General features: G+C 37.4%; 1 protein-coding gene across 1 annotated transcript; it reads left to right on the plus strand.

Annotated features, from left to right (window-relative positions):
- The first annotated feature begins 5,697 nt into the window (after positions 1-5,697).
- Positions 5,698-13,432, plus strand: LOC140166307 (uncharacterized). Its single transcript, XM_072189726.1, has 5 exons — positions 5,698-5,771; positions 8,982-9,222; positions 10,203-10,355; positions 11,006-11,159; positions 12,231-13,432. Exons 2-5 carry the CDS (start codon positions 9,015-9,017, stop codon positions 12,298-12,300), a joined length of 585 nt encoding a protein of 194 aa, XP_072045827.1. The 5' UTR covers positions 5,698-5,771; positions 8,982-9,014; the 3' UTR covers positions 12,301-13,432.
- The last annotated feature ends 12,710 nt before the right edge of the window (positions 13,433-26,142 follow it).

Consider the following 26,142-nt stretch of genomic DNA (forward strand, 5'->3'; position numbering starts at 1 on the left):
CAACCTTTTATAACCTTTTGCGAATGATGTCGAAAACGTTTTGTGTTTGCTGGGATGGCACCATTTTTTTACCTTCGCAAATCTATGACCAAAAAATTTTTAGACATTCGAGATTAAAAATTAGACCTTCGTTATTTCGCAGAATTTTTATCCAAAAAAACACTTTTCTACACCGATCACGTGTCCTGTAGTCATTTGACACCATTTTGGACATTCGACACCATTTTAGACATTTAAAAATTTTGATAAAAAATGTCAATTTGTAGACATTCGTTATTTCGCAGAATTTCGATCTAAAAACCACTTTTCTATAACACCTCCCACACACCATTTTTAGATATTCAACACCGATTTAGAGATTCGAAATTTTTTGACCCAAAAATCTCAATTTTTCGACATTCGGTATTTCGCAGAATTTCGATCTAAAAACCACTTTTCTATAACACCTCCACACACACACCCCTACACCCCCACACACACCCTACACACATAGAGAGATCACGTGTCATGGAGTCATGTATCACCATTTTCGAAATTTAAGACAAATTTTTTTTTATTTTTTGTAATTTTTAGATATTCGAGATTAGAAATTATTAGACATTCGTTATTTCGCAAAATTTCGATCTAAGAACCACTCTTCACACACGTGATCGGTGTAGAAAAGTGGTTTTTAGATGGAAATTTAGCGAAATAACGAATATCTAATTTCTAATCTCGAATGTCTAAAAATGCAGGTTAGAAAATGGTGTTACATATGACTCCAGGACACGTGACCTGTGTAGGAAAGTAGTTATTAGTTCGAAATTTTGCGATATAACGAATGTCTAAAAATTTAGATTTTTTGGTCAAAAATGTTCGAATCTCTAAAGTCGGTGTCGAATGTCTAAAAATGGTGTCAAATGACTCCAGGACACGTGATCTGTTTAGAAGAGTGTTTTTTACATCGTAATTCGCCCAAATAACGAAGATTCAAAAATTTTGGCTTATATTTTTGAAAGTCCAAAATGGTGTCAAAATACTCTAAAACAATTGTGGATTTAGGTCGAAATTCGCCCAAATAACGAAGATTCAAATTTTGGTAGAATGTCCATATATGGTGTTAAAATACTCAAGAACACTTGATTGATGCATAAAAATGTTTTTAGGTCGCTATTTACACAAATAACGAAGCTCAAAAATTTTGAAATTTTTGGCTAAAATTTTTGAATGTCTAAATATGGTGATTAAATACTCCAGAACACTTGATCAAAGGTCAAAGGTCATTAAGGGGTCACTTCCGGTATAATACCAAATTCCTTCAAAAAATGTATTAGCTAAGAAAAACATAGGAGAGTGATGGTATGTGCACACATGAATTATGTTTATGTATATGTGGTATTTTTTGTTTGAGGTCAAAGGCCATTAAGGGGTCATTTCTGGTATAAAACGAAATAGCTTCAAAATGCTACTTTAGAAAAATATATAGGAGGATGACGGTATGTGCACACATGAATTATATTTACCTAATGTATATGTGGTATTTTTTATTTGGGGTCAAAGGTCATTAAGGGGTCACTTCCGGTCCAAGACAAAAACGTTCAAAATGTCCCTTCTGTCACAAATAACATGGCAGAGTGATACTATGTGCACACATGCATTGAGATAAGCCAATGCCTATGGGGTTTCGTAGATTTTGGGGTCAAAGGTCATTAAGGGGTCACAACACGGTTGTGTTCGTGGTCTTAGATCACAGCTAAGTCTAGTATGATTCTTCTTCCGATTCTTTCGTCAAACCATCTTTTGAAATGCTACTAGTGCCAGACGCTTACATCAATCTCGACCAAACTTGGCCACAAGAAGCACTGACCCAAGTTCCTTCAAAGTTGTACACAGTTAGGGGTGAAAGGTCATTTAGGGATTATTAGAGGTCATTATGTGAAAATCTTTAAAATGCTACTAGTGTCGGGCGCTTGACTCAATTACGACCAAACGTAGGCATAAGAACCACTGACCCAAGCTTCATATAGGGGTCAAAGGTCATATAACTGATATTAGGGGTGATTTAGTGAAAATCTTGACAATGCTACTACTCCTTTAAATTGCATGCTATGACCACCAAACTTGGTCAGAAGAACCACTGGCCCAAGCTTATATATTGTACCACATCTTAAGGGTCAACCCAAGGTCAAAATTCAAATGAGGTCACATGTTAAAATTAGCCTGATTTGGCTTTGAACATCTTTGTGTAAAATTTGATAGAACAGCCATCATTTGGCACGGTGACCTTCATTTATAGTAGACAAGCCACAACGGTGATGTCACTTACTAATATACATCGGCTATATCCAGTGTCTATAGGGTGTTCACAGAATTGAGGTCAAAGGTCATTAAGGGTCATTTCCGGTTTAAATTAAAAAATCTTCAAAAATTCATATCTGCTACATGTAACATAGTATGGGTCAAAAGTCCAATTTTAAAATTGGTCCAATCGAGCTCTAATTCAAAAGGTATGATCCTTAAGGCGTGGGGTATGGGCGAAGTATAGGTATCTGGAGAGGGGAAGCAACGAGTTACCCCAAATCACAGTGACAGGTAGTGACTGGGCCGCCGAGTGCGAATATGTGTTTATTTTGGAAGGTTCGTGTTTGTTTTAAATTTTGGGGCGTTTTTCCCAAATTTGATATTTTTAGCGATATTTCAAAAAGCGATCGACATGCCAAAGACAACTCTTTGGGCACATACTTTGTTATTGCTATTGCACTTCTTTTCCACGTGCCTACGTTACCATTCGCTGTAGTGATTTACGAATATTATAAATTTTGTGACTGCAATTTGGCGTTTTCAATGCAATTTAAGCTTATCATGAAATTAAGAAAAATATCTGCTCACGCTTCTTTTATAATTTTTACCTGATCGTCGGCTTTTGCAGGCAACAGAATGCAGATTGGCTCACGATAGATGTCGTATTCCTCTATGTGGGTCACTTGATGATAAAATTACTTTGAATTCCTTGTAACAACACACAAATGTCCGTCTGAAAACCGGATTTCGGACTAAATTATGGAAGAGCTCTAGTCTTCGGCGCCGTATCAAATCTCATAAAAAGGCCACGACTGGCGAGTATGTATTTATGTTTCCCGCACGAAAGCTTGCGTCTACTTCTATACTCTACTTCTTTGGAAACGTTGACCTTTGACCATTCTTTGTATAATGCCCTTCTATGACCTTGATATGTACACTTGATTGGGTACTGTTAAAGCATCGACTTTAGTACCTGGTCAGAAGATAATCCTAGAGGGATATAGTATAGTTTGACTATTGAGTGAACATATATGAAAGACCCATTATTGATTAGGCGCGGATATTAAAAGCACAGGTACTAATCCCGTGTATAGTACTTAGAAAATTATAAATAATAGAATAATAGAATTTTGTACCTAAAATAACACATGCGTTCTGCATTATGTATTTACTTCTCTTTAGGTCTATGCCTATTTATTTATTTGTTTATTTACTGACTAGTTTGGTAGATTAGTAAGTAATTAATAATATTCCATGATTCATTGGTTTATTATTGATTGTTGATAACTTGAAAACTTGATTGATTGATCGATTGATAGCCATTTCACACATATTCCTAGGTTATAGGCCCTTTTTATTTTTGAATTGCATTGTACATTAGAAAAATAGGGCTATAAGTATTGATTTATTCTATTCAGCAATATCAAGGATTACTATCAAACTTCTCGCAGCTAATAGTTACTTGGCTCAGTGTTATGCACTGAGTTTTACAAACGAGAGGTCCCGGGTTCGATTCCTAGCTCTGCCTGGTTTTTTTCAAGGCTAAAAAAAAAGCTATTTCTGAAATGCAAACTTATTTGGCGCGCGATCTGAGCTGGTCCTTTTCTGATGGCTGTTACTCTTTACAAGCACACCCCCTCTGGAATTCAAACCGGGTTCACGCTCATTACACCTCCCTTAAGACATTTCTAACATGTTAAAAATATTTATGACCCCAAAGGTCATAGTTTAGGGGTCAAAGGTCAAATGTTAAAATTGGTCTGATCGAGCTCAAATTCAACAGGAATGATCCTTACATCGTCCTAAACATATTAAAAATATTTATGACCCTAAAGATCAAAGTTTAGGGATCATTTCGTCAAAGGTCATTTAGAGCATAGATATTTAAGCGTGAGGAGGGTTGCGATTTCAATGATTTAGGGGTCATTTCTGCTTAACGGCTACGGCTAGGTTTAGATCTATAGCTAGATCTAGTTTGTTACTTTTTTTCCTTTGTTTAAAAAAAATTTAATTTTTTTTTTTAATTTTTATTAATTTTTTTTAATTGTTTAATTTTTTTATTTTGAATTTTTTTTGGGGGGTTACTCATTTAGTGGATGTTTTAATGTTGTAATTATTTCCAGATAAAGTATAAACATTTCAGTTGAAAACCCCTAATAAGAAATCAAATATAAAGAAATGAATGCAAAGCAGCCCTTCAATCCAAATTCTGCAATACATGTATTTCCATTAAAAGTCAGTCTGCTTGTTATCTCACGCAAATTATTGAATAATAATTATAACCGTGTCAGATTGAACTGGCACCAATTTTTTTCAGGAATTTCTTGTTTGTGTTAAAGAAAGTAGATATATTATAGTATAGGATTTAAATCAATAATTTGTGATGTTTCTTGCGGGATGTCACAAGACATTCTCGAAATAAAATATATTGATATTAATCCGCGATGTTATAAGGCCCACCGATTACGAGCTGATCAACCCTCATATAATATTGACTCCATGCAAAATTGGTATATTAGTTCGAAATAAGAATTCCGCCAAATAAGTGGCAATTTTACTATTAGAAAAATTATAAATCTTAAATCTTACCCGTGGTTTCCCCGAATGGGCCAGTAAAGGTCGTTCTGCATCCCAAAACATTATCTTCGATAGTTTGAAGAATTTGATGTTCAGCAGTTTCAGTGCTTTCCAAATAATTCATGATTGTCAATTCTTACCAATGTTAAATCTTTGTGTTCTTCCGATCATGGTTTATTCATATCAAAGTTTGAAGGGTTGTAGAGGAAAAAACCTTAATATACGAAACATCAGTAGCTACCAGATGGAATTAAAAAGTAGCTTTGGAATATATTTATCATGATTTCGTATTGTCGATTCCAATCCTATGCATAATTCCAATTGTCAAACATGTGCTCAATCAATGGCAAGAGTTGATGGTTTTTTATTTGTGCGCCTTCCAAGAGTGTTTCCTTATTTATTTTAGTGGAGAAATGCAGGGGTATACTATATGCGATGTCCAGATGAGCAACTTGGGTAACTGGTTTAGAAATGGGATGCTTTTCCTACTTTACTCTAACTATTTGATAATTAAAAGATTATTTTTCATTGCTGTTCAGTAAAAATTTGTGAAATTTTCTCAAACCCTTTTTTTTTTGTATTGTTGGGTCACTTTCCTTGTCATTTTTTTTATTATCCGTTTTCATCCAAACCGCATATCTCCACCAAACCAAATTAATAAGCGCCTCCCCCTCCCCCGAGTTTCACTGCAAAAATATACTTTTGCCCAATAGCAATCCTGACACGTCACCATGTCACATATCCACTGTCGACCATACATGTTTGTATTATAAATAACACCATGGATAATATCAATCCGCTTTATTTTAAACCCCGCCTCCTTAATAGGCCTACAAATTACTTCTACCTTGCGCGGTTTTTCATAAATTTACTTCAGATCATCGTTGAAGCGAGAACCCAGAATTTCGGTTGCGGTAAGTGCACAGAAAATATTTCAATTTTTGTACTGTACTTAAGGCTCGATTTTTATTATATTATTTATTATCTTTAACAAGGAACCAATACCCAGTGTAGGGTATCGTGTATGGTTTCTATTTCTGACAGGAGAAGAGGCAGGTATGGCTTATGCATAATATATTGTTACACTTTTGTTATGTATTAAAGGAGGATTTCGTGATCCTAGCATTTCAATAGATATCCACGAAAAAACTTATTCTCAAAATTTGAATTGATTCCGATTTTGCGTTTGTGAGTTATGTTATTATTTATAATTATGTGTATTGCACAGCTCCATAGACAATGTGTTATACCAGAACGAAATTCAAATTTGACGATATTTTTTGCCAAACGAATTAATCTGCAAGAAATATTTGGTACATAAACATTATGTAGCCAGAGGTTTTCCGTGGTATAAAAATCTCAACTACTTGTTGTTGAAAAGAGTGGGGGATGAGGCTGTGGATCACGAAATGCCCTTTTAAATTGTTCAATTTTGTCCACGTTTTTAAAATAAAAAAGATACAGAATCTGTTTTTACTAATCTGCATTATATTATTTACTGTACGTTTTTGCTGATATTATAATATATATTTAATTTAAAAACAAATGTGCCTTGGATATGACTCGGATATTATATGCTTCTACTGAATTATCTTTTCCAAGTTGGGTTATGCAGATCGCTGTTTCCTTTTTGTCCTTTTTTGTATTCTGGGCCTCAATCCGTTTAGGGGCCAGCTGCGGAGCGCTGCATGATCTGATTTTTGGAATCTGTTTTGTTTGTTTGTTTTTTCGTGGGTTTTTTTGTTTTGTTTTTGGTTTGTTTTTTTGGTGTGTTTTTTTGTTTTTGTTATTTTTTGCTTTTTGTTTGTATGTTGTTGTTGTTGTTGTTTTTTTTTTTTTTGTTTTTTTTGTTTTTGTTTTTTTGCTTTTGATTTGATACTTGTTTTTGACATGTTTAAAATAATCGTGTATTGTCGTTTAAGCCATAGTTATTCTTTGATGTTTAAGTTCATATGTTTTCGGTTCTCCAATGCCTCTTCTTATATCAGTACTTGATTGGTCTTGCACAGTGACTCATGGTGGTGGAGTGATCTGCGTTTTGCCGGTTCCTTGTGTCTGCTCTGTTTTTCTCCCGGCTTTGTTCCCCATTAATGAGTTACTGTGTGATTCTTACAAAATAATGACACGCTGGTAACAAAAGTTATGTATTATAGGGGCAAGGAATCCAGTTACTACACTGGAATTTCAGTGACTCAAGACAAGCGGTACGTTATTTATGACATATATTTTTTACATATATAATGAACCACTTGTCTTGAATCACTGAAATTTCAGTAATTGGATTCCTTGCCTCTATAATATACATAACTTGTGTTACCAGTGTGTTGTTATTTTTTGAGAAAAATGCACAGTTAGTCACAAAATTGTGACTGGACACGACGAATCAAATGTAAACTTGGCCCCCGGTCAATTTTGTTTTATTTCGTGTTTAGAAAATATATATCATAAGCTTTAAAATAGTATATCATTTGACCTCAAACGATATCCATAAGCGCCGGGTTATGGTTTGTTGAATTCTGCTCCTTCAACAAAATAGTACAATTTTTTCGGTTTTACATGTGTCTCTTTTTCCACATTGCTGGTAATAAAGTCATAATTGGCGGTCATTTCAAATCATTCCCAAGTCAACGAGGTTCAGGAATGTCCTCTCATTGTTTATTGTTGGTTATCATAATACATACAAATTGTAACCCACCACTTGAACAGGATTTAGCCAAAGCATACAAAGACTAGAGCTATTTAATGATTCAATATGTAGAAGATTATTATCCTCCTCAAAAATATGATTATTGAATGGTTTAAACGCTATCAAATGAGAAACATGTCGCGCCTAATTGAGGCACCTATGAATACGACTTTCACGCATATTTTGCACTATATCTCAGAATACAATTTGTCGAGTTTACGGCTCATTCGTAGTGTCCACTCACAATTGATCAGGGGTGTAGTACAACCTTAAACGCCCATTCAGTGATTTGCTCATCCAGACGATCGTAAAAATCAGCAAAATTCAGATTTTGGTACCTTTGTCATTGTCATACATGTGCTAACATAGCCTGCGAGTGGTTCAGCCAAAAGCCGTGTGTAATAAGACAAATTACGCCATTTTACACGAATCTGTAATTTAGATTTGACAGTATCTAAATTAGCTACATGTATTTGAATGGGGCTTCAACTTCGTCAGTACAGCTGGGTGGTTTTTTTTTGTTTTTGTTTTTTTTGCCAAATTTGTCATTTCAAAAATAGCAAATGACAATTTGAATGACTAATCCTTCACTTTTAAGCAATTTGTAAACAATTTTAATATTTTAACACTTGCGCTGGGATCACTGAATGGGTCTTTAAGTTATGCTAAGTGTGGTCTGTATTATAATATTTATTGTATTGGACATGACTTGTATAATTATGTATAGTGCTTTTAATCAATCCAGGTGTATTTGTCATTATAAGTTCCTGTGTATTTTCTAAGGGTTGGGTTATGCTGATCTCCGTTTCCTTTTCATTTGAGTTGTTTTTTAACTTGTTTAATAATATTCCTGCATTGTCGTTTTTACCATTATTATTTTTACTTGATTGGACTTGCATAGTGACTCATGGCGGTGGAGTGGTCTGCGTTTTGCCGGTTCCTTGTCTTTGCTGTTTTCTTTCTCCCGGCTTGGTTCTCCACCTATGAGTTGCTGTGTGATTCCAATCTTGTGAAATACCCGGTCAGGTTCTTGCAATATTGTGTATGTGTAATAGTACGTTTACGTTAGGCTAAGTATTGTTTGTTGTTCTTGTTTTTGTTTTTTAATTGTTGTTCACTAGGTTAATATGTTTTGTAAATTGTAAAGCGCCCGGAGGCTATTTTCGTTGGGCGCTATATTAAATCTCTTCTTCTTCTTCTTCTTCTTCTTCTTCTTCTTCTTCTTCTTCTTCTTCTTCTTCTTCTTCTTATTCTTATTCTTATTCTTATTCTTATTCTTCTTCTTCTTCTTCTTCTCCTTCTTCTTCTTCTTCTTCTTCTTCTTCTTATTCTTATTCTTATTCTTATTCTTATTCTTATTCTTATTCTTATTATTATTATTATTATTATTATTATTATTATTATTACAATCCATCGCATCTTTTCTATCAAATTTCAGAATATAACTTCCGAGAATTGCTCTGGTATAATCATGGCAGCTCTTCGACGCATCATAGTCGCCATCTTGTTTGCAGCAATCCTTGATGGTGTCACTTCAAATCAAGACCCGATTAAAAAGCATTGCAAAGATACCTGCAAGACGTGTGATCCCGATTCGAAGCCATTTAATAAAGGAAAATGCCAACAAGCTTGTGAAGATACTGGATTAAGCTTTTCCTGTTCAACCAATGGTGGTATGGGTATGTATTATTGTAATTGTATGACGTCATGTCAAAAATGCCGTACTGCGCAGGTCAGCAACCAATCACGCCGTTCCTTTGCTCTGACGTCAGACGCAAACTAGTCTTTATTTCTTCAATAATATTGACCAATTGTAATAACCTTGGGAGTATGTGGAAGTGCGTAACAAGGAGGTACATAAGGATAATTTATTGGGTGGGCAATTTAATTTTTTCCCTCAAATTATTCTAGTTTTTAATTTAAGAATATTAGGTGTGGTTATTTTTGGTGATATTGAGAGTAGTAAATATTTCATTTAGTCACACTGACCTGGAATGATTGATATGATTGGTGTGGATTTTTGATTCTGTAATTTTAAACCCATTTTCAATATAATACGTTAATTTGGCGCGACTTTAGGATTTGTAAGGCCGCTCATATCATACACACTCCGATTATTTTGAGAACGCGCATACGTACTCAAGGATTAAAGGTAGTTCGTGCGTGGCGTACCTGATTGTGAAACATAGCCTTATCTTTTTGTTTTGTTCGCTTATTTGTTGTATTTACTTGTTTACTTTTGTTTGTTTTCGGGAAAGATATTACGCATACGTTTGTTATTATTCGCTGGCGAAGTGATGTAATAATCGGATTATCTACCATATCAATAGGAGAAAACAATTTTTGAATACATCGCGCTGCACTGCAAGCAGACTGAGCTCATCACCTGTGTATGTCTGCAATCATAGATTGAATAATACAGTACCGCCTTTTCAAAGATACTAATCTTACAGGTGCGAGTGATCAGCATGATATTCAATGCAGAGGTACCGCGTGAACGTACTAGTGCAGCGCGGTATATTCAAAAATTGTTTTCACCTATTGCTATGGTAGTTAATCCGATTATTACATCAGTTTGCCAGCGAATACTTGTATATTACAAAATACCAAATTAATGATCTACTTACATGACAAAATCTATTAAATTCTATTTGTGAAGGCATGGACAGTAGTCTTGAAAGTGAATTTCGGACATTCCTGGACACCTGGGAAGGCAATATGGCGACCCAATCAGCTCAGCAAAACATGGATATGTATACAGACGACTGTATTTTTGTGATCTATGGTCTGGAAGTTGGATTCGGAAAAGACGGTAGGTTGAACTTAGTTGATGCCCAGACCCCGTGGGCCCCTGACTCAATTATCCTAAGACTACTTGGTGTTTTTAAAGATACTGAAGCAATCTTATAGCATGCTGACACAACATTTCTGCTGAAGTAGATTAACTTATTATTATTAATCGGTTTGTGGTAAAGGTATATTAAGCGTATATCCGGTACCAGTTGGCAATGCAATATTAGGCCAACGTTGGTACTGATCGGCACCGTCGGTGTCGGCAAGCCAATTAGGCCAATGTTGTTCTGCCGATGTTGGGCCAATTAACCAGCATCGGGTGACGTAGGCACGTGTTTCGCGGTCGTATTCGCAGTATCAGATTGCGCGTGTAAAGTTAATAATGCGAAGCGTACACGCACACACCCCTGTGCCGCAACCGCAAAAAGCATTGACGTCGATAAATCTAAAATATCCAACACAAATTTATGATCGATTTTTAAGCGTATTTTATCAACCCAAATGGAAAGTCATGACAACATTTTTGTTAGGGATGGGACCCAGTATGACCGAATGAATTCTGACCATCACTTGGCTCGTTGGATTCGTTTGTTATAGATTACATGGAGAATAGACATGAACATACGCATTGATATTAGCCGGCGTCTATATGTGTTTTATTCTTTTCAGAGATGGAGGAGAAATACGAAGCTTGGCTGGGTGTTAATGACGATCTCGAAAGCGTTAAGTTCACACTCGAAGGAGGCGGTGAGACCAGCAGTCACGCGTTCGCTTACGGAAAGTTTAAGGGGTTCAAAGGCAACAAAGAAATATTTTCTATCCCGTAAGTACAGAAGAATGAAAAGAAAATAAAGCTTACTAATACTAATTTGAATAATTCTCATGTAACCTCGGAATGATGTCTGTGTTGGGTGTTATTATGCGAAACGTTATGAGTATGGTTTGTAACCATGGTTGTCAATCCGTTCGGAATAATAGGAGCCGAGGAACGTATAATTATTTTCAATAAAATCCCGCCACAGGAGAGTGATTTTAAATAGATCCCACATACGTTCGATACGTACGTTTGGAAATCGCAATCTCTCTAATATATCATATTCGTCGTAATTCAAGCAGTGTCAATATCACATTAAATTTCTATCACGTGGGATCCACCTTTAGCTATTGATTTTCCGCTTTGTAACCGAATTGTGAATTTTACATCGTTTTTATTGTTTCCTGGTGAGTTCTGTCAGTGGCGTGCGTTGCGTGCGCAAAGAGTGGGCGGATGCCGTGCCGTGCCTTGCCGTGTCCCCCAGTGACGGCGCTACGGGGGGGGGTGTAAGGGGCATTAGCCCAACCCCAAATATTTTTCTTGCCCCCCCCCCCAGTTTCCCCCCACTTTTGAGGCAACCCCCCCCCCCCAATTACGTAAATTTCCACTCTTGGCGGCAATTTTGCTCAAAATTTGTTGATTTTGCCCCTCCCTGAAATTCAGTTTGCTCCCATGCCCCTCCGGAAAAAGTTCTGGTGCCGCCACTACGCCCCCCCCCCGCCGGCCCATTTGAAAACCTGCGGACGCCACTTATTCTGGTGATTAATATCAATATGAGGGTACTTGTGGAAATTAATGGGTATCGCATTTTTCGTCAATTATTTTTATGGCAATCATGCAGATGAAAATGAATCAATTATAACGATTAAAACAGCGCTAAAATTAATGTCTTTTTGACAAATTAAACCTGAAAGTAAACTAAATTTTAATTTTGTTATATTTATAAGTATATTTACTTTATTTTTTACTTTGTTGTTCCTCAATATTTTACCTCTTCCTCTCTCTCCTCCTCCCTCTCTCTCTCTCTCCTCCTTCCCCTCTATCTACCTCTCTATCTACCCTTTCTCTCTCAATTAACAGGTTTGAAAAGGTGTTCAAACGGGTTAATGGCCAACTTAAAGGATACATCGATGTGATCTATCCCGCCTGAGATGGAAAAAGCTTCTTCAGACGAAGACAAACAAATAATAATTAAATTAAAGGAGGATTTCGTGATCCTAGCATCCTCTTTTTATGACATTTTTAAGTAGATATCCACGAAAAAAATTTCAGTTGATTCCGATTTTGCGTTTGCGAGTTATGCATGATTATGTGTATTACACTGCTCCATAGACAATACGTTGTAATTTCGTTCTGGTGCACCAGAACGAAATTCAAATTTGGTGATATTTTTGCTAAACGAATTAATCTGCAAGAAATATTAGGTACATAAACATTATGTAGCCAGAGGTATCCAGTGGTGTAAAAATCTCAACTTTTTTTGGGAAAAGTGGGGGATGAGGCTGTGGATCACGAAATGCCCCTTTAAATAAAATAAATAAATAAATAAATATAAGCAAAAATACCGTAAATATTTGCGTAATGGTACACGTGGAATCCTATGCCTTAGGGTAAATCAACCTGAGGTGAATTTCAATTATAAAGAGCTCCCTTCGCTGAAGATTCCAACAAGAATTAATGTTCCATGCGTTTATTTCCTGGTGGTATTTTTACAGGGGTGGGCACTTTTAAATTGTGCCTAAAATTCCAGTTATGTCAAGGCAGCCCATATGCGCCAGTAGGCGATTTTTACGGTAGTACGGTTTAAAACCACCAACAAAGTCTGTTCGACTTATAAATGGCAAAAAATGAGACCCATAACATCGTGTAGCACGTATCGCTGGTTACGCATTGCGTAATAATGTGACTGACGCACGCTTCTGTGAATTTACGCGAAGAAGAGTCTAAATTTTATTGACGATCGCAGTAACAAAACCGAATAATTTTCGCCAATTATAAGTCGAACAAACTTTAATTGACCTTTTCGGTAAATACCATAAGCCTTTGAAGTAGACCTGGGACGTCGTCTTTTGACGTCACGCCGATGCCTACATCGTTAAAGAACATTGCTACTGCTCATTCCAAAGCCGTGAAGTGCGCAGTAACGGTGTCCGCATCGGCGAGACGACATCACTGGTCTCGCAGAGGCTTGTGGGATTTACAGAAAAATATAGTTTCTAGTTTCTTCTTATTCGGGATATATCATGATATGGCTTATTAATAATACTTTCAATGCGTAAGAACATTTTGTGCAAAGGCTCTATGTTTTCGTGTGTGTGGTTTGGGGGGATAAGGTGGGTGATAATTATAGTCCTATGGGTTTCTGGTTTCTAACAAGTTGGTATTTCGTGATTTTAGCATCCTCTTTTTTGGGTATGGTCAATAATCACGAACACAGCTAATTTCCCAAATTGTAGTTGATTTGGACATTGAGTTGCGAGTTATGCATACGTACGTGTGCATACAGTACAGGGCCCGTAACATACAATTGGACGATATGTTCAAACTAGAGCTACTGTTGGTCACGAGCCAGGAATATCAGGCGGTAGCTGCTGATTGACCTCAATTAACCTTTGACCTCGGGAAAATCAGGTGACTACTCATGCTTCCTCAAATCAAGAATAATTTGCATCACATTTAAGCCCATTCGACCTCATTTGACCTTTCCTGACCATAGATGACCTTTACGGTTTCATACTCCCAAGTGTCAGGAATCATTTTCCGCAAGTTGCAGCCCGGTTGGACTAACTTTCAATTTGCCCTGACCTTTGACCTCGGATGACCTATACGGTTTCATACTCCTCAAGTGGCGATTCATTTTCCGCAAGTTACAGCCCGATCAGAGCAACTTCAAATTTGACCTGACCTTCGTCCTCGGATGACCTTTGTGATTTCATACGCCCCAAGTGTCAGGGATCATTTCCTCGAGTTGCAGCCCAATCGGAGCAACTTTTAATTTGACCTGACTTTGACCTCAGATGACATTTGCGATGTCATCCTCCCCAAGTGCCGGGAATTGTTTTCTCTAAGTTTCAGCTCAATCGGAGCAACTTTAAATGTGACCTGAACTTTGACCTTGGATGGCCTTTACGGTTACATACTCTCCAAGTGGCTGCAACCATTTTACCTAATTTACAACCCAATCGGAGCAAGGTTACATTTGACCTGACCTTTGACCTCGGATAATCTTTGCAGTTTCATACTCCCCAAGTGTCAGGGATCATTTTTTTGCAAGTTAGAGCCCGATTAGAGCAATTTTAAATTAGACCTTACCTTTGACCTTGGGTGACCTTAGCTGTTCATACTCTCAAGTGTCAGGGATCATTATCCCCGAGTGACAGCACAATCGGAGCAACTATAAATTTGACATGACCTTTGACCTTACATGGTCTTTGCGGTTTCATACTCCTCAAGTGCCGGAGATTGTTTTCCTTGAGGTACAGTCCAATCGAAGCAACTTTAACCTTGACCTGACCTTTGACCTCAGATTACCTTTGTGGTTTTATACTCCTGAAGTGTCAGGGATTGTTTTCCCTGAGTTACAGCCTGATCGGAGCAGCTTTAAATTTGACCTGACATGTGACCTTGGATGACCTTGACAGTGTCATACTCCCTAAGTATCAGGAATCATTTTCCCCGAGTTACAGCCTAATCGGAGCAACTTTTAAATTTGACCTGACCTTTGACCTCAGATGACCTTTGCGGCTTTATACGTCCCAAGTGTCTGATATTGTTTTCCCTGGGTTACAAGCCGATCAAATCAACCTAAAATTTGACCTGACATTTGACCTTTCATACTCTCTACAGCCCATTCGAGCAACTTTAAATTTGACCTGACCTTTGACCTCGGATGACCTTAACGGTTTCATACTACTCTCCAAGTGTCAGGGGTCATGTTCTGCAAATTACAGCCCAATCGGAGCAACTTTTAATTTGACCTTACCTTTGACCTCAGATGACCTTTGCGGTTTCATATTTCCCAAGTGTCAGGGATCATTTTCTCCCAGTTGCAGCTCAATCGAAGCAACTTTATATTTGACCTGACCTTTGACCTCGGATGACCTTAACGGTTTCATAACTTCAAGTGTCAGGGATAATTTTCTGCAAGTTACAGCCCATTCGGAGCAACTTTAAATTTGACCTGACCTTTGACCTCAAATGACCTTTGCGATTTCATACTCTCCATGTGTCAGGGATCATTTTCCCCAAGTTACAGCCAAGTCGGATCAGCTTTTGACCTACCCAGGAAACACAACGTTTACATAAAAGATTTAAATGTCGGGTTATATAAAGGGTATAAAAATGTTTTGTGGGAGCAGCGTGGCACACTGGTTAAGGTCTTTGCCTTTGGTGCAAGAGGTCCCGGGTTCAATTCCCCGCAGGACCAAAACAAATAATTCCGCTCTCCCCGTGGCTCATCTGGTAATGGTGGGGCAGATGACCCATGACAAAAGACCTCGTTACAGTCGGTTCCGATCAGGGTAATAAGCCCGATTGTTGGCTACACTTGACTGTCCTGCAAAAATTCCCCGACGAGCTATCTACAGCGAACACCTTCGTTTACCAGGTCACTTGTGCCTGGCCGAAGCAACTTTAACATTTGACCTTTGACCTTGGGTGACCTCAGATGAATGTTTCATGATCCCTTCAAACAAGGGTTATTTGTACTAAGTTTTAGCCCAATCAGATATGTTTCAAAATTTTAACACCCACCCCCGACACAAGTTTTCATCATTATTGCACCATCAGTAGAAACTATAGTCTCCCACACAGTGAGTGTGAATTTCAAATGGGCCTACCTGAATGGGTGACTCCATTTGAAACTGAAAACATAGACAGTAGAGTTATGTGTATGCTTTTCTCTTGTTATCAAAATAGCAGACTAGCTGTTTCCCTGCAGAAAGTATCTGGCAAATTACTGTCTCTAATGATAGCTGTTTCATCACATTTTAAGCACTTTTGGGCAGGATCGTTAATGGAGAAATAGCCAAAAAATATATAAAATTGGATGCTTTTCGCCCAATATTGATTAGGCTCACTGTAAGTTTTAACTACTAATATATAAATATATGCAGACCAAACAAGAACGAAGACGCAAAGCAAGACAGTGTTATCAATCATGCAGAACTCATGCAATCATGCATTAACTATTGGAAACCCTATGCCATGCTACTTGCCAGTGTTCGTGGACTTAACACAGTTTGCACACGTTTCGGAAAAAAATCTATACTTTGTGTGTCAATATTTCGGGACTTGACTCATTTTGAAAAAAAAACACACACATTGCTGGATAGCCCTAGTTACTCACTACCCATTTTCATCAAAATCTCAATTTTGAAGGTGGGTGGACTTAACACGGTTTGGAAATAAGCTCTTCTTATGTTAAAGACATTCAAGGATAATGAACATACGAAAGAAAGTCTAATTATTATTATGATCCTTTTTGTTAGTAACAAATCATTATAATAAAGGTGCAACGACGTGTTAAAAATTGACTAAATTTATACGCGAGGTCCATAGATTGCCCATTGCAATGTGTGTGATACTTTGCGTATAAAAAATGACATTGCGATTTCACATTTTGGATTCCAACGTGGAATAAAACGCAGGTGCTACGTGAAATATGCTGATTTTACCTCATGTCGAAGTTCATGCAACGCGCCCAATTTTTTTTTCAGGACGAAAAAGTCTCATTTTAAAAGTAAAGTCATGATATATGGATGTAGTGATCCATAACCTACCAAAATATGTGGCTTGGGGCTACTAAAATATTTGGGGAGCACAAAAATACAATTAAGTAGTGAAAATCAAAAGCGTGCTGTTTGAATTAGGCAGAGACTCGGTAACCTGCACTTACCATTATTTTTTCAATCACTATGACCTCTATTGACCTAGATCAGATATTATAGTAGCTTACAGTCTTCGTTCCAGGCGCCTTGTTCTCCTTCGTGACGAATGAGGGGTGGTGCAATAATTATGTGTACCCCCGGGGGTGAATTATAGGGGGCAAAGATTTTTGGCAGGCCAAAGGGGGGGCAAGCATCACCATATTATTATAACAAACATTTGCCACCTAATATAACTTTATCTATTGGAAATGAATGCATCGAATCTGCAAAGACCATTAGGAATCTGGGTGCTTTTTTCGATACTCACATGACTATGTCTTCTCATATTACAAATGTTAGCAAATCTGTTATCTTTCATCTTCGAAACATCGCTAGAATTAGGAAATATATCGACCAACCTACATGTCATCATGCCACACGTTCATTGATACTTTCTCGTCTTGACTATTGTAATGGCCTTCTCTCCTCGTCACCATCTACTCATATTATACGTCTACAACGTCTTCAAAACTGGGCAGCACGTCTTGTATTTGAAGTCGACCGAAAACACTCAGCGGGTCCACTTTTGAAATCACTTCATTGGCTTCCAATACGCCAAAGGATCATTTTCAAATTACTTTTGCTTGTATATAAATGTCTTCACAACCAAGGACCAACATATTTGTCAAATTGCTTATCATTGTATGTTCCAAAGAGACAACTCCGATCTTGCGATGATTATCTTCGTCTTGACTATCCCATGACTAGAGTCTTAGCTGGTGATAGAACTTTTACAGTTTTTGCATCAAAAGAGTGGAATAAGCTACCTGTCTATATTAGACAATCTTCATCAACAAATGCATTCAAAAAAGCGCTTAAAACTTATTTGTTCCCATAACATGTTCTCATTGATATTGTAATTTGTATTATTTTTAAGATGCACCTTCAAAATGTAGTTTTAAGTTGTAGTATTAAGGTATTAAGGTATTTTGTAAGCGCTCTGAGCCTTATGGAAATGGCGCAAATGCTCTTTGTATTGTATTGTATTGTATTGTATTTTTTGGCAGGTCGAAAGGGGGGTCAAGCGATTTTTGGCAGGTCGAAAGGGGGGGCAAGCAATTTTTGGCACAGATATTTTAGGCACCGTTTCTATATTACGCCCTAAAAGGCGTAGGAAAACGTTACGAACACGTTCAAATATGCAAAATTTCCTGCTCCCTGCGCTCGCATTATATGTTAAGACAATTTAAGGTTTTAAATTCGGGTTCCTCAAAATCTTGCATGTGTAAGGGGGGGCAAAGATTTTTGGCACGTCAAAGGGGGGCAAAGGTTTTTGGCACATCGAAAGGGGGCAAAGGTTTTTGGCACGGCCAAAGGGGGGCAAGCGATTTTTGGCAGACCATTTTGAGAATTCACCCTGGGAAGTACACATAATTATTGCACCACCCCTGAGCACAATCCAGTTTGGAACCGATACTAGCAATATTTAACACCGTATTAACGTACGTACGGTCCATGTGTAGAAGGCTGCGTGCAAATCACTATTTTTACGGCATTTTAACCATTTTGGCCGTTTCGATACTTAAAGAAATTTAAAACGTTTTAAGTGAAATTCAGGAGTTGGTAAGTGATAGCGAAGAAAGCAATCAAAATGTGAAAGCATGGAATAACAGAAATAGAAACAATCGAGAACTTTCATCCTGATGATGAAGGTGAGTAATCTGTAATACAATATCCGTGGCAATACTAGAGAAGATGAGATTTTGTTGTCTATTTTTCGTCATATATGATATATTTTTTGAGTATCAAAGTCCTGGCTGCATAATCGTACAGGCCTATCCCTGACTAATCCAAAATCGAGAATGCGGGGCTATAATGAAAAAAAAACATAGGGACAGGGGGTTACACTAAATTCACGGCCTTTGTATTAGCCACACAAACCTATGGCGAATTTTGTTGGCTTGCTCTCAACAAAGTGAGGCAAGGTATCGATCAGTTATGAATAATTCACATCAACTCTTACTCGGCCCATGTGATTGAGGTCACCACATAAAGGTTGTCGTAAGTTTAGTGAATCGAACCTGTTGAAGATAGTAAAAAGCGCCCCAAGCAAGGTCCGACCGGGCGGAAATGGGTCAACTACTATGATTCCATCAGGCCACAGTAATTTGTTTCTGCAAGAAAGTCCTTTTAATAATTTGATAAGGGAAAGTTTTGTTGATATAGTAATGTCGAAATTAAGACTAACTATCGATAATACAAAGGAAATATACGACAAGCATAAGATATGAAATAGAGTGAGTATTTGAAGTCACAAAAATCATATGGGGGCAACTAAAATATTTGGGGAGCACAAAAATACAATTAAGTAGTGAAAATCAAAAGCGTGCTGTTTGAATTAGGCAGCGACTCGGTAACCTGCACTTACCATTATTTTTTCAATCACTATGCCCTCTATTGACCTAGATCAGATATTACAGTAGCTTACAGTCTTCGTTCTCCTTCGTGACGAATGAGTACAGTGAGTATTTGATGTCACAAAAATCATATGACACCTCACGTGACCTTCCAAAATGGCGCCCGCGGCAATAGTATTTGCCATGTGCTTCCTCCTGTAAAAAAATATCCCGAAAAATATCAATCTGCGCTAATACACTTATTGGTGTTGCCTGCCAATATGAATTATTGTTTAAAAGTAGAATAGCACCGTGCTTGACATTGCGTACTTTTGACATTGCGATTATAGTATTTGTTTCCTAGCTACATCATATTTTGATTGTTTCCGTTTGCCATAATTTAACATGGAATAAAAGCAAAGCTCACTGAAAAGTTAACATTTGCTGAAAAATCAACTGATTTTAGGCCTAGGGAGTGTTCAGAAATACTTTGGTGGGGGAACAATATATTTTTTCGTGTTACAAATTTTTTAACCCCCTTATCCCTCTTCGATTCGTGAACCCAAAACTTTGTTGACCCCCGGTCTTAATGGACCTAAAACTGTTATGACCCCACCCTCATATTAGGTACAAAACTATCCCCCCCCCCTTTATGTACCATTGTACATCAAACGATAGAGTAAATATATCATTAAATGATACTAAAACTTGTATTCATGTCAGTGTTGTGAGTCGGCGGTTAATTTACATGGTAATTTACCGCCATCACATCTCGCTTTACATAGTGGATTGTATTGGGTTTACTCGATTATTAACCTGTCTTAATTAACATGTGTTTTAAATGCAGATAGCCCGTCTTTGCGACCGTTCTATCTATATACATTGTATATCTGTAGTAATTCAATAATATTTGACCTTTTTCTGATGACGTCACCTAATCGATATTGGGGTCTGAGATGTAAACAAACAACACGTGCGTTTCTCACGTGTCCACAGTGTAAAAAACCCAAATACTGCGTATTTTCTCCTCTGTTTTGTCATATTTCACTTTAGCATCCATAAAATAATTGTTTAAACGGGAACTGTATACTAGTTACCTTTGTTTCAGCTTGTTTTGATGCCATAAAATACAAAAGATACGGAAAAACCGCGATGCTATTTAAAATTCAATCTTTGTTTTGTTTCACAATTTTGTTTACTTTTTGCACCGTGGCGAACTAAACGCGTACTGCTAGCTGACAATTCCGCGCAGGACGCCTAGCGTGGCGCAAAGTTGATTACGTAACGCATATTGTTCCTTTGTGCCAATTAGAGTTTCCGCCAAGCTATTCATCGAGAGGTACCTTTTGTTCGGGAAACAGATTAAGAGTTTGTAACAAGGTCGGTCATTGGCGGCTTGCTGATAGGTTCTGGAATTATACAAAGAGATATCTCAAGCAGTGCCAATCATAGCTGGGTGATTCTCTGAAAAGGTGAACTTTTAAGTCCCGCGACTTTCGGCGCTCATAAAAGTTTTAAAAGCGGATTTTTTTTCTTTTTTGGCTTAGTCATGGACTGCATGGACTTTTGTATGTATAAAAATAGTTAAGAACATCCAAGTGGGGAAAAATAAATTTCTTGGAGTCAAAAAATTCTTCAATATCTGACGACCCCCCTGAAAACCCCATGTCCCGATGTCACGCACCGAATTTTAGTGATTTTGTAGTATTTTTGTGAGCAAGTGTGGGAAGTGAAAATTACCACTGACTGGGGTAAATATCATGTCTAAGAAGGTTTTTGCTTAAAACCACTTCTAAAGTCAATTTTATGGAATAATTCAAAAATTTGTGTAAAAAAATTGCTGTCCCTTAGTTTTACATCATTGCCGTCACATTGGCATCAAAACGGCTGGAGGTGAAGACCAAATATCAGAGGTCAATAATTTGACCCCGTACGCTGCCGTTTACAGACGACGAAAAACATCAACCCGAAATAGCTGCACATTAGCACTCTTTTCCTGCCAATTTTGAGGGTATCTTCAAGTATACAGGCGCGTACTTTTATTCAACATCATCTCCAAACGTTTCTGATCAATTTGATATAAGTGTTATTGTTGTATTTTTCCGGAAAATAATGATGGTTGAATATGTCCCACAAGCTGTTGTGGTGATATGTAACACGTTGAGTAAGCTTTACCCTGCTATTAACCGTAAGCAATGTCTGAACCATCATCTCCGCTACATCAGTTGGCATCACAGATGATTCTCTATAGGAATTCGTGTAGAAATATCATCTCCGTCACATCACCATCATCTCCATCACAGCACCGGATCTTGAGATACAGCGAAGTCCAGTTTAGTTTATCAGAAAATGCTTACCAATTCTAAACCTTCTCATCTGTATGAATTTCATTTTCAAGTAGTGTGAAAACATTACTGAAATCGGTGCAATTATGACGGAGATGATTCTCTATAGGAATTTGTGTAGAAATATCATCTCCGTCACATCACCATCATCTCCATCACAGCAATGTCATCTCCATCACAATTGTTGTTGACCTTTATTTGACCTTTGACCCAGACAACATGGAATTTACTATTTGGAAATGTAATTGATATTGTATGTGTTTACTATGTCAATAGAAATTTATTTAGTTATTTCAAGCAAAATTATGAATATACTTAAGTTTGTATAAAAAAATACCAACAGACATGACTTTTTCCGTACAGCCTGCCTCTCATTGTCCCAACTAAATGACGAAAGTACAAAATCATATTTTTTTAAATGAAAAAGGCAAACATGAATCAAGCAACTTACAAGTTATCCATAAAACTCATAATTTTTTTGTCCTTTTTTCCTTTTTCCTTTTTGGCCTAAATGTGACGGAGATGATGCTCACCTGGCACAACCTGCAGATTACGCCCTCTATAATATAGAGGGTGCCCCTAAAGATTGCGTCAAATATTGTTTTCATGCACTAGAGACTTACATCCTTACAGATATGTAAAGGAAACATTTTTATAATCATTTTCAAATTCATATTTGCCTATCTTCCAATAGTACACCTTTTCAGAGAAATACCCAGCTCATGTTTGATAATGGACAACCAACGTATCCATATTAGTATAGTATAAGCGCTGACGCAAGCTTTCATGTGGGAAATATGAAGACACTCTCACCAGTTGTGCCCTTTTTTGAGATATTGATACGGCGCTAAAGGCTACAGCTTTTGCAGACACAGCGACGAAACCTGTATACAGAGGTAGTTATCATCTTGTTACAAGGAATTTAAAGTAATTTTATTATCAATAGGCCCACATAGAGGAATACGACATCTATCGTGAGCCAATCTGCATTCTGTTGCCTGCAAAAGCCGACGATCAGGTAAAAATTCTGAAAGGAGCGTGACCAGATATTCTCGTTAATTTCATGATCAGCTTAAAATGCATTGAAAACGCCAAATTGCAGTCACATGCATTAATGAAAAAGTAGGCAAAATATGCAACCAAGCTCATTAATATTCATAAATATGCCAATAACATGACACAAAACTATACAGCACATCAACCCACCATAATACTATCACAGTTACAAAGTTTGAAGTTGGATTAATGAAAATGTAAGGTAAAATATGCAAATAAGCTCATTAATATTCATATTTATGCAAATAACATGACACAAAACTACACAGCACATCAGCCCACAATATACTATCACAATACAAAAATGTGTATCAAATGCTTAATTAATTAACAACAATAAATAAGACTAAGCCTTAAAATGTGACTACCATTAAATTAGTATCTCCTGAAGCTTCCTGATGTAGGAAAACGTAAACATTTTTATAAATACTTTTAAAATGAGCGTCTTTGCATTTTAAACGAGCTTGTGACACCATATCCCGACACACCCTAATGACTATTTAGCCCGTGCGATTTAAGCAGACCCCTTCTAGATTAGTCTTGGCACTTTTTTTCCAAAATTTTCTCAAATTTTTGCGGAAAATAGCCCAATTTTGCCTCACTATAGGCAAAATTTTGGGGGAAAATTTTTGGAATTTCCTCCCAATTTTAGGGGCAAGTTGTAAAAACTAAGACAATTTGTGTTACATTTTGGCTGAAAATTTTGACTTTTGGTATATCGATGGGTCCAAATATCTTGAAAAATTGGTATGGGTCCACTTTCTCAGCGACACCCCCTATCAAAATCAGTCTTGAGTTGCCCCACCAACGTCGGTAATTCAATCTAACCAAAAAGTGAGTTTTCTGATGAACAAGATTAAATTAATTCCAATTTGAACCTTTCCCAGATAAATTAGAATAATCAGGCAATACGCTAGTGAGCAGCCCTTTTGTTATGATCGTGCTTTTAAATGAGGCTTGTGAACATGGAGCTTTAATTATTAGCTCCATGCTTGTGAATAATTAAGTAGGTGTTGCGCACTCCTCGGCCGCTTTATCTGCATAGTTTGGCTATGAATAAATATATCCTACATCATGAAAATAATATTAACAGATTAATTGATCACCATTATCCTTGTATTTGTAGATGGTTGTCCCGCATTATTTGCTATGTAATAGTAGGCCTACAATTACCCGCATTACCAGTTTCAAACTGATTTGTATTAACTGGCACTGACTGTCTGCGTCTCGCTGGTATTGTGAAAATTGGGTATCTGATGCAAATGGCCTATTCACGCACAATTTTTGACCAAGATGTAGGTTTTCAAAGTCAAAACCCCGGTTTATCCTTACAATATTTTGCGAATTTTATGTCATTAAATGAAAGAGCGCACATTGTCCATATACTAGATTCATTGCAATGAGCAATGGCCAATTCTCTTTAAATTGCTAATCTTGTGCAAAAGGTTACTATTTTCGCATGTTTTGTCATACGGCTGTATTCTATGAACAATGCCTTTGCTTAAGGGATCTGGAATGAGCGTTGTGAGCGTTTCGACAGTATTTTTTGTGAGACATGAGAGCACATCAGACATATCGAATTGCATTCTAAATACGAAGAATGTCTTTCTGATATCAAATAATTTTCATTTTTTTAAATTTCCGGGTGACATTGGTGATGTGGGTTTGATAAGACAGGTTTGAAGACAAGGTGAGGCCCAAGTATGGATGTTCAGATACAGTGGTCAAAAGGCTGCCTCCTAGATGGTACTCTGTGAGGATGTTGTTACGACGGAGAGTGAATCGCATAACATGACATTTGTCGGTGTTAATTGCATCTGCCATGTTGTTGACCACTGATGAAGACGATCTAGATCTTGTTGAAACATATTGCAATCATGGATGTTAGTGATGGGTCGGTACATGAGGCAGTCATCTGCGAAGAGGCGGAGCTGGGATGTGATGCCGGAAGGTAGGTCATTAATGAATGTCAGAAACAAAAGTGGCCCAAGTACCGTCCCTTGCGGAACCCCTGATGTAACTGGGACCGATTCAGATGACTCCCCGTCGATGACCACCCTTTGCGACCGCTTGGTGAGGAAGTTTTGAATCCAGAATAGTAAAGACTCGTTAATTCCGTAGTGGTGGAGTTTAGCTAACAGTCGCTGGTGAGGAATACGGTCGAAAGCTTTGCTGAAGTCCAACACTACAGCATCCACTTGTTGGCGGTCATCCAAAGCTTTGGCAAGATCTTGAGTGGTAACGACAAGCTGAGTTTCACAAGACCGTCCCGGACGAAATCCATACCGATTCAGAAAAAAAAGAAACCAAATGTATTTCCCCTTGCAATATGTACATTTCAAATGAATGTAAATAATTTTGGGTTTAGAAAATGGAGCAGAAAACAACTATCACTACCGGGATTTGAACCGGGGACCTCTGGTCCAAAATACGATGCTCTAAACAACTGCGCTACGCGGACAGCTTCTAATTTCGGAAGGAAGTTTAATACCTTTATACATGTAGTAACGTGGTCGATCTGAAGTCTCTTCAGCAGTTATTGCGGTTCGCTCTTTTTCATACAATGTGAATGATGCGAAACCAAACTAGCTGTTGAGGAGACTATAATTATCTACGATAAGCCTGTCCATAATTCAAGAAATTGGTAGCCAGGAAGGAAGCTATTTTTGTGTGAATTCTCAGATTTCTCCGGAAATACATCGACTTGGAGCGTCAAATTTCAGGATAGTAATGAGAAAAATAGTATGATTTTGTGATACCAAAAACTCATTAACAATGCCAAAAATCGGGGGGATGATGTTGTCGATCGGGATACGGACCTTTAAAGAGCGCTTAGAAATTGGCATGTAACTGCAAACACGTTTCCCAAAGCACGGCTACCATAGCCTTGAGTCTTAGTTAGCCGTGAGTGCCAGGCTTGTAGGATTAGCACCATGCAAAAACAAGTGTTTATATTTAAACACCATATTGTGTTTATTAGAGCAACACTTAATAAACACATAATTCATGTTAATGGTCTAACACTAATGTTCATAAATTAACACTTGGTGTTATATTACAAACATTAGTGTTTGTAACATAACACCAAGTGTTAATTTATGAACATTAGTGTTAGAACTATTAACATTAGCGTCTGACGTCAGGGCAATGGCGCGGCGAGATTGGTTTGGTGACCTGCGCAGTGCGGTATTTTTGATCTGGTTGACAGGACGTCATACGCAAACTAGTCTTTTTTAATTCGGTCTTCAATTATACTGCGGTGTAATGTCTGACCAAATACAGCCATTTCCGGCAATCTATAATTAACATTCAAATTGATTACCTAACA

This window comes from Amphiura filiformis, chromosome 12 (assembly GCF_039555335.1).
Source record: "Amphiura filiformis chromosome 12, Afil_fr2py, whole genome shotgun sequence".
NCBI classification, from domain to species: Eukaryota; Metazoa; Echinodermata; class Ophiuroidea; order Amphilepidida; family Amphiuridae; genus Amphiura; species Amphiura filiformis.

Coding starts and splice junctions, on each gene's coding strand:
- LOC140166307 (XM_072189726.1), top strand. CDS start 9,015: ATGGCAGCTCTTCGACGCATCATAGTCGCCATCTTGTTTGCAGCAATC. Junction 9,223..10,202: donor TTCAACCAATGGTGGTATGG/GTATGTATTATT, acceptor CTATTTGTGAAG/GCATGGACAGTAGTCTTGAA. Junction 11,160..12,230: donor AAAGAAATATTTTCTATCCC/GTAAGTACAGAA, acceptor CTCAATTAACAG/GTTTGAAAAGGTGTTCAAAC.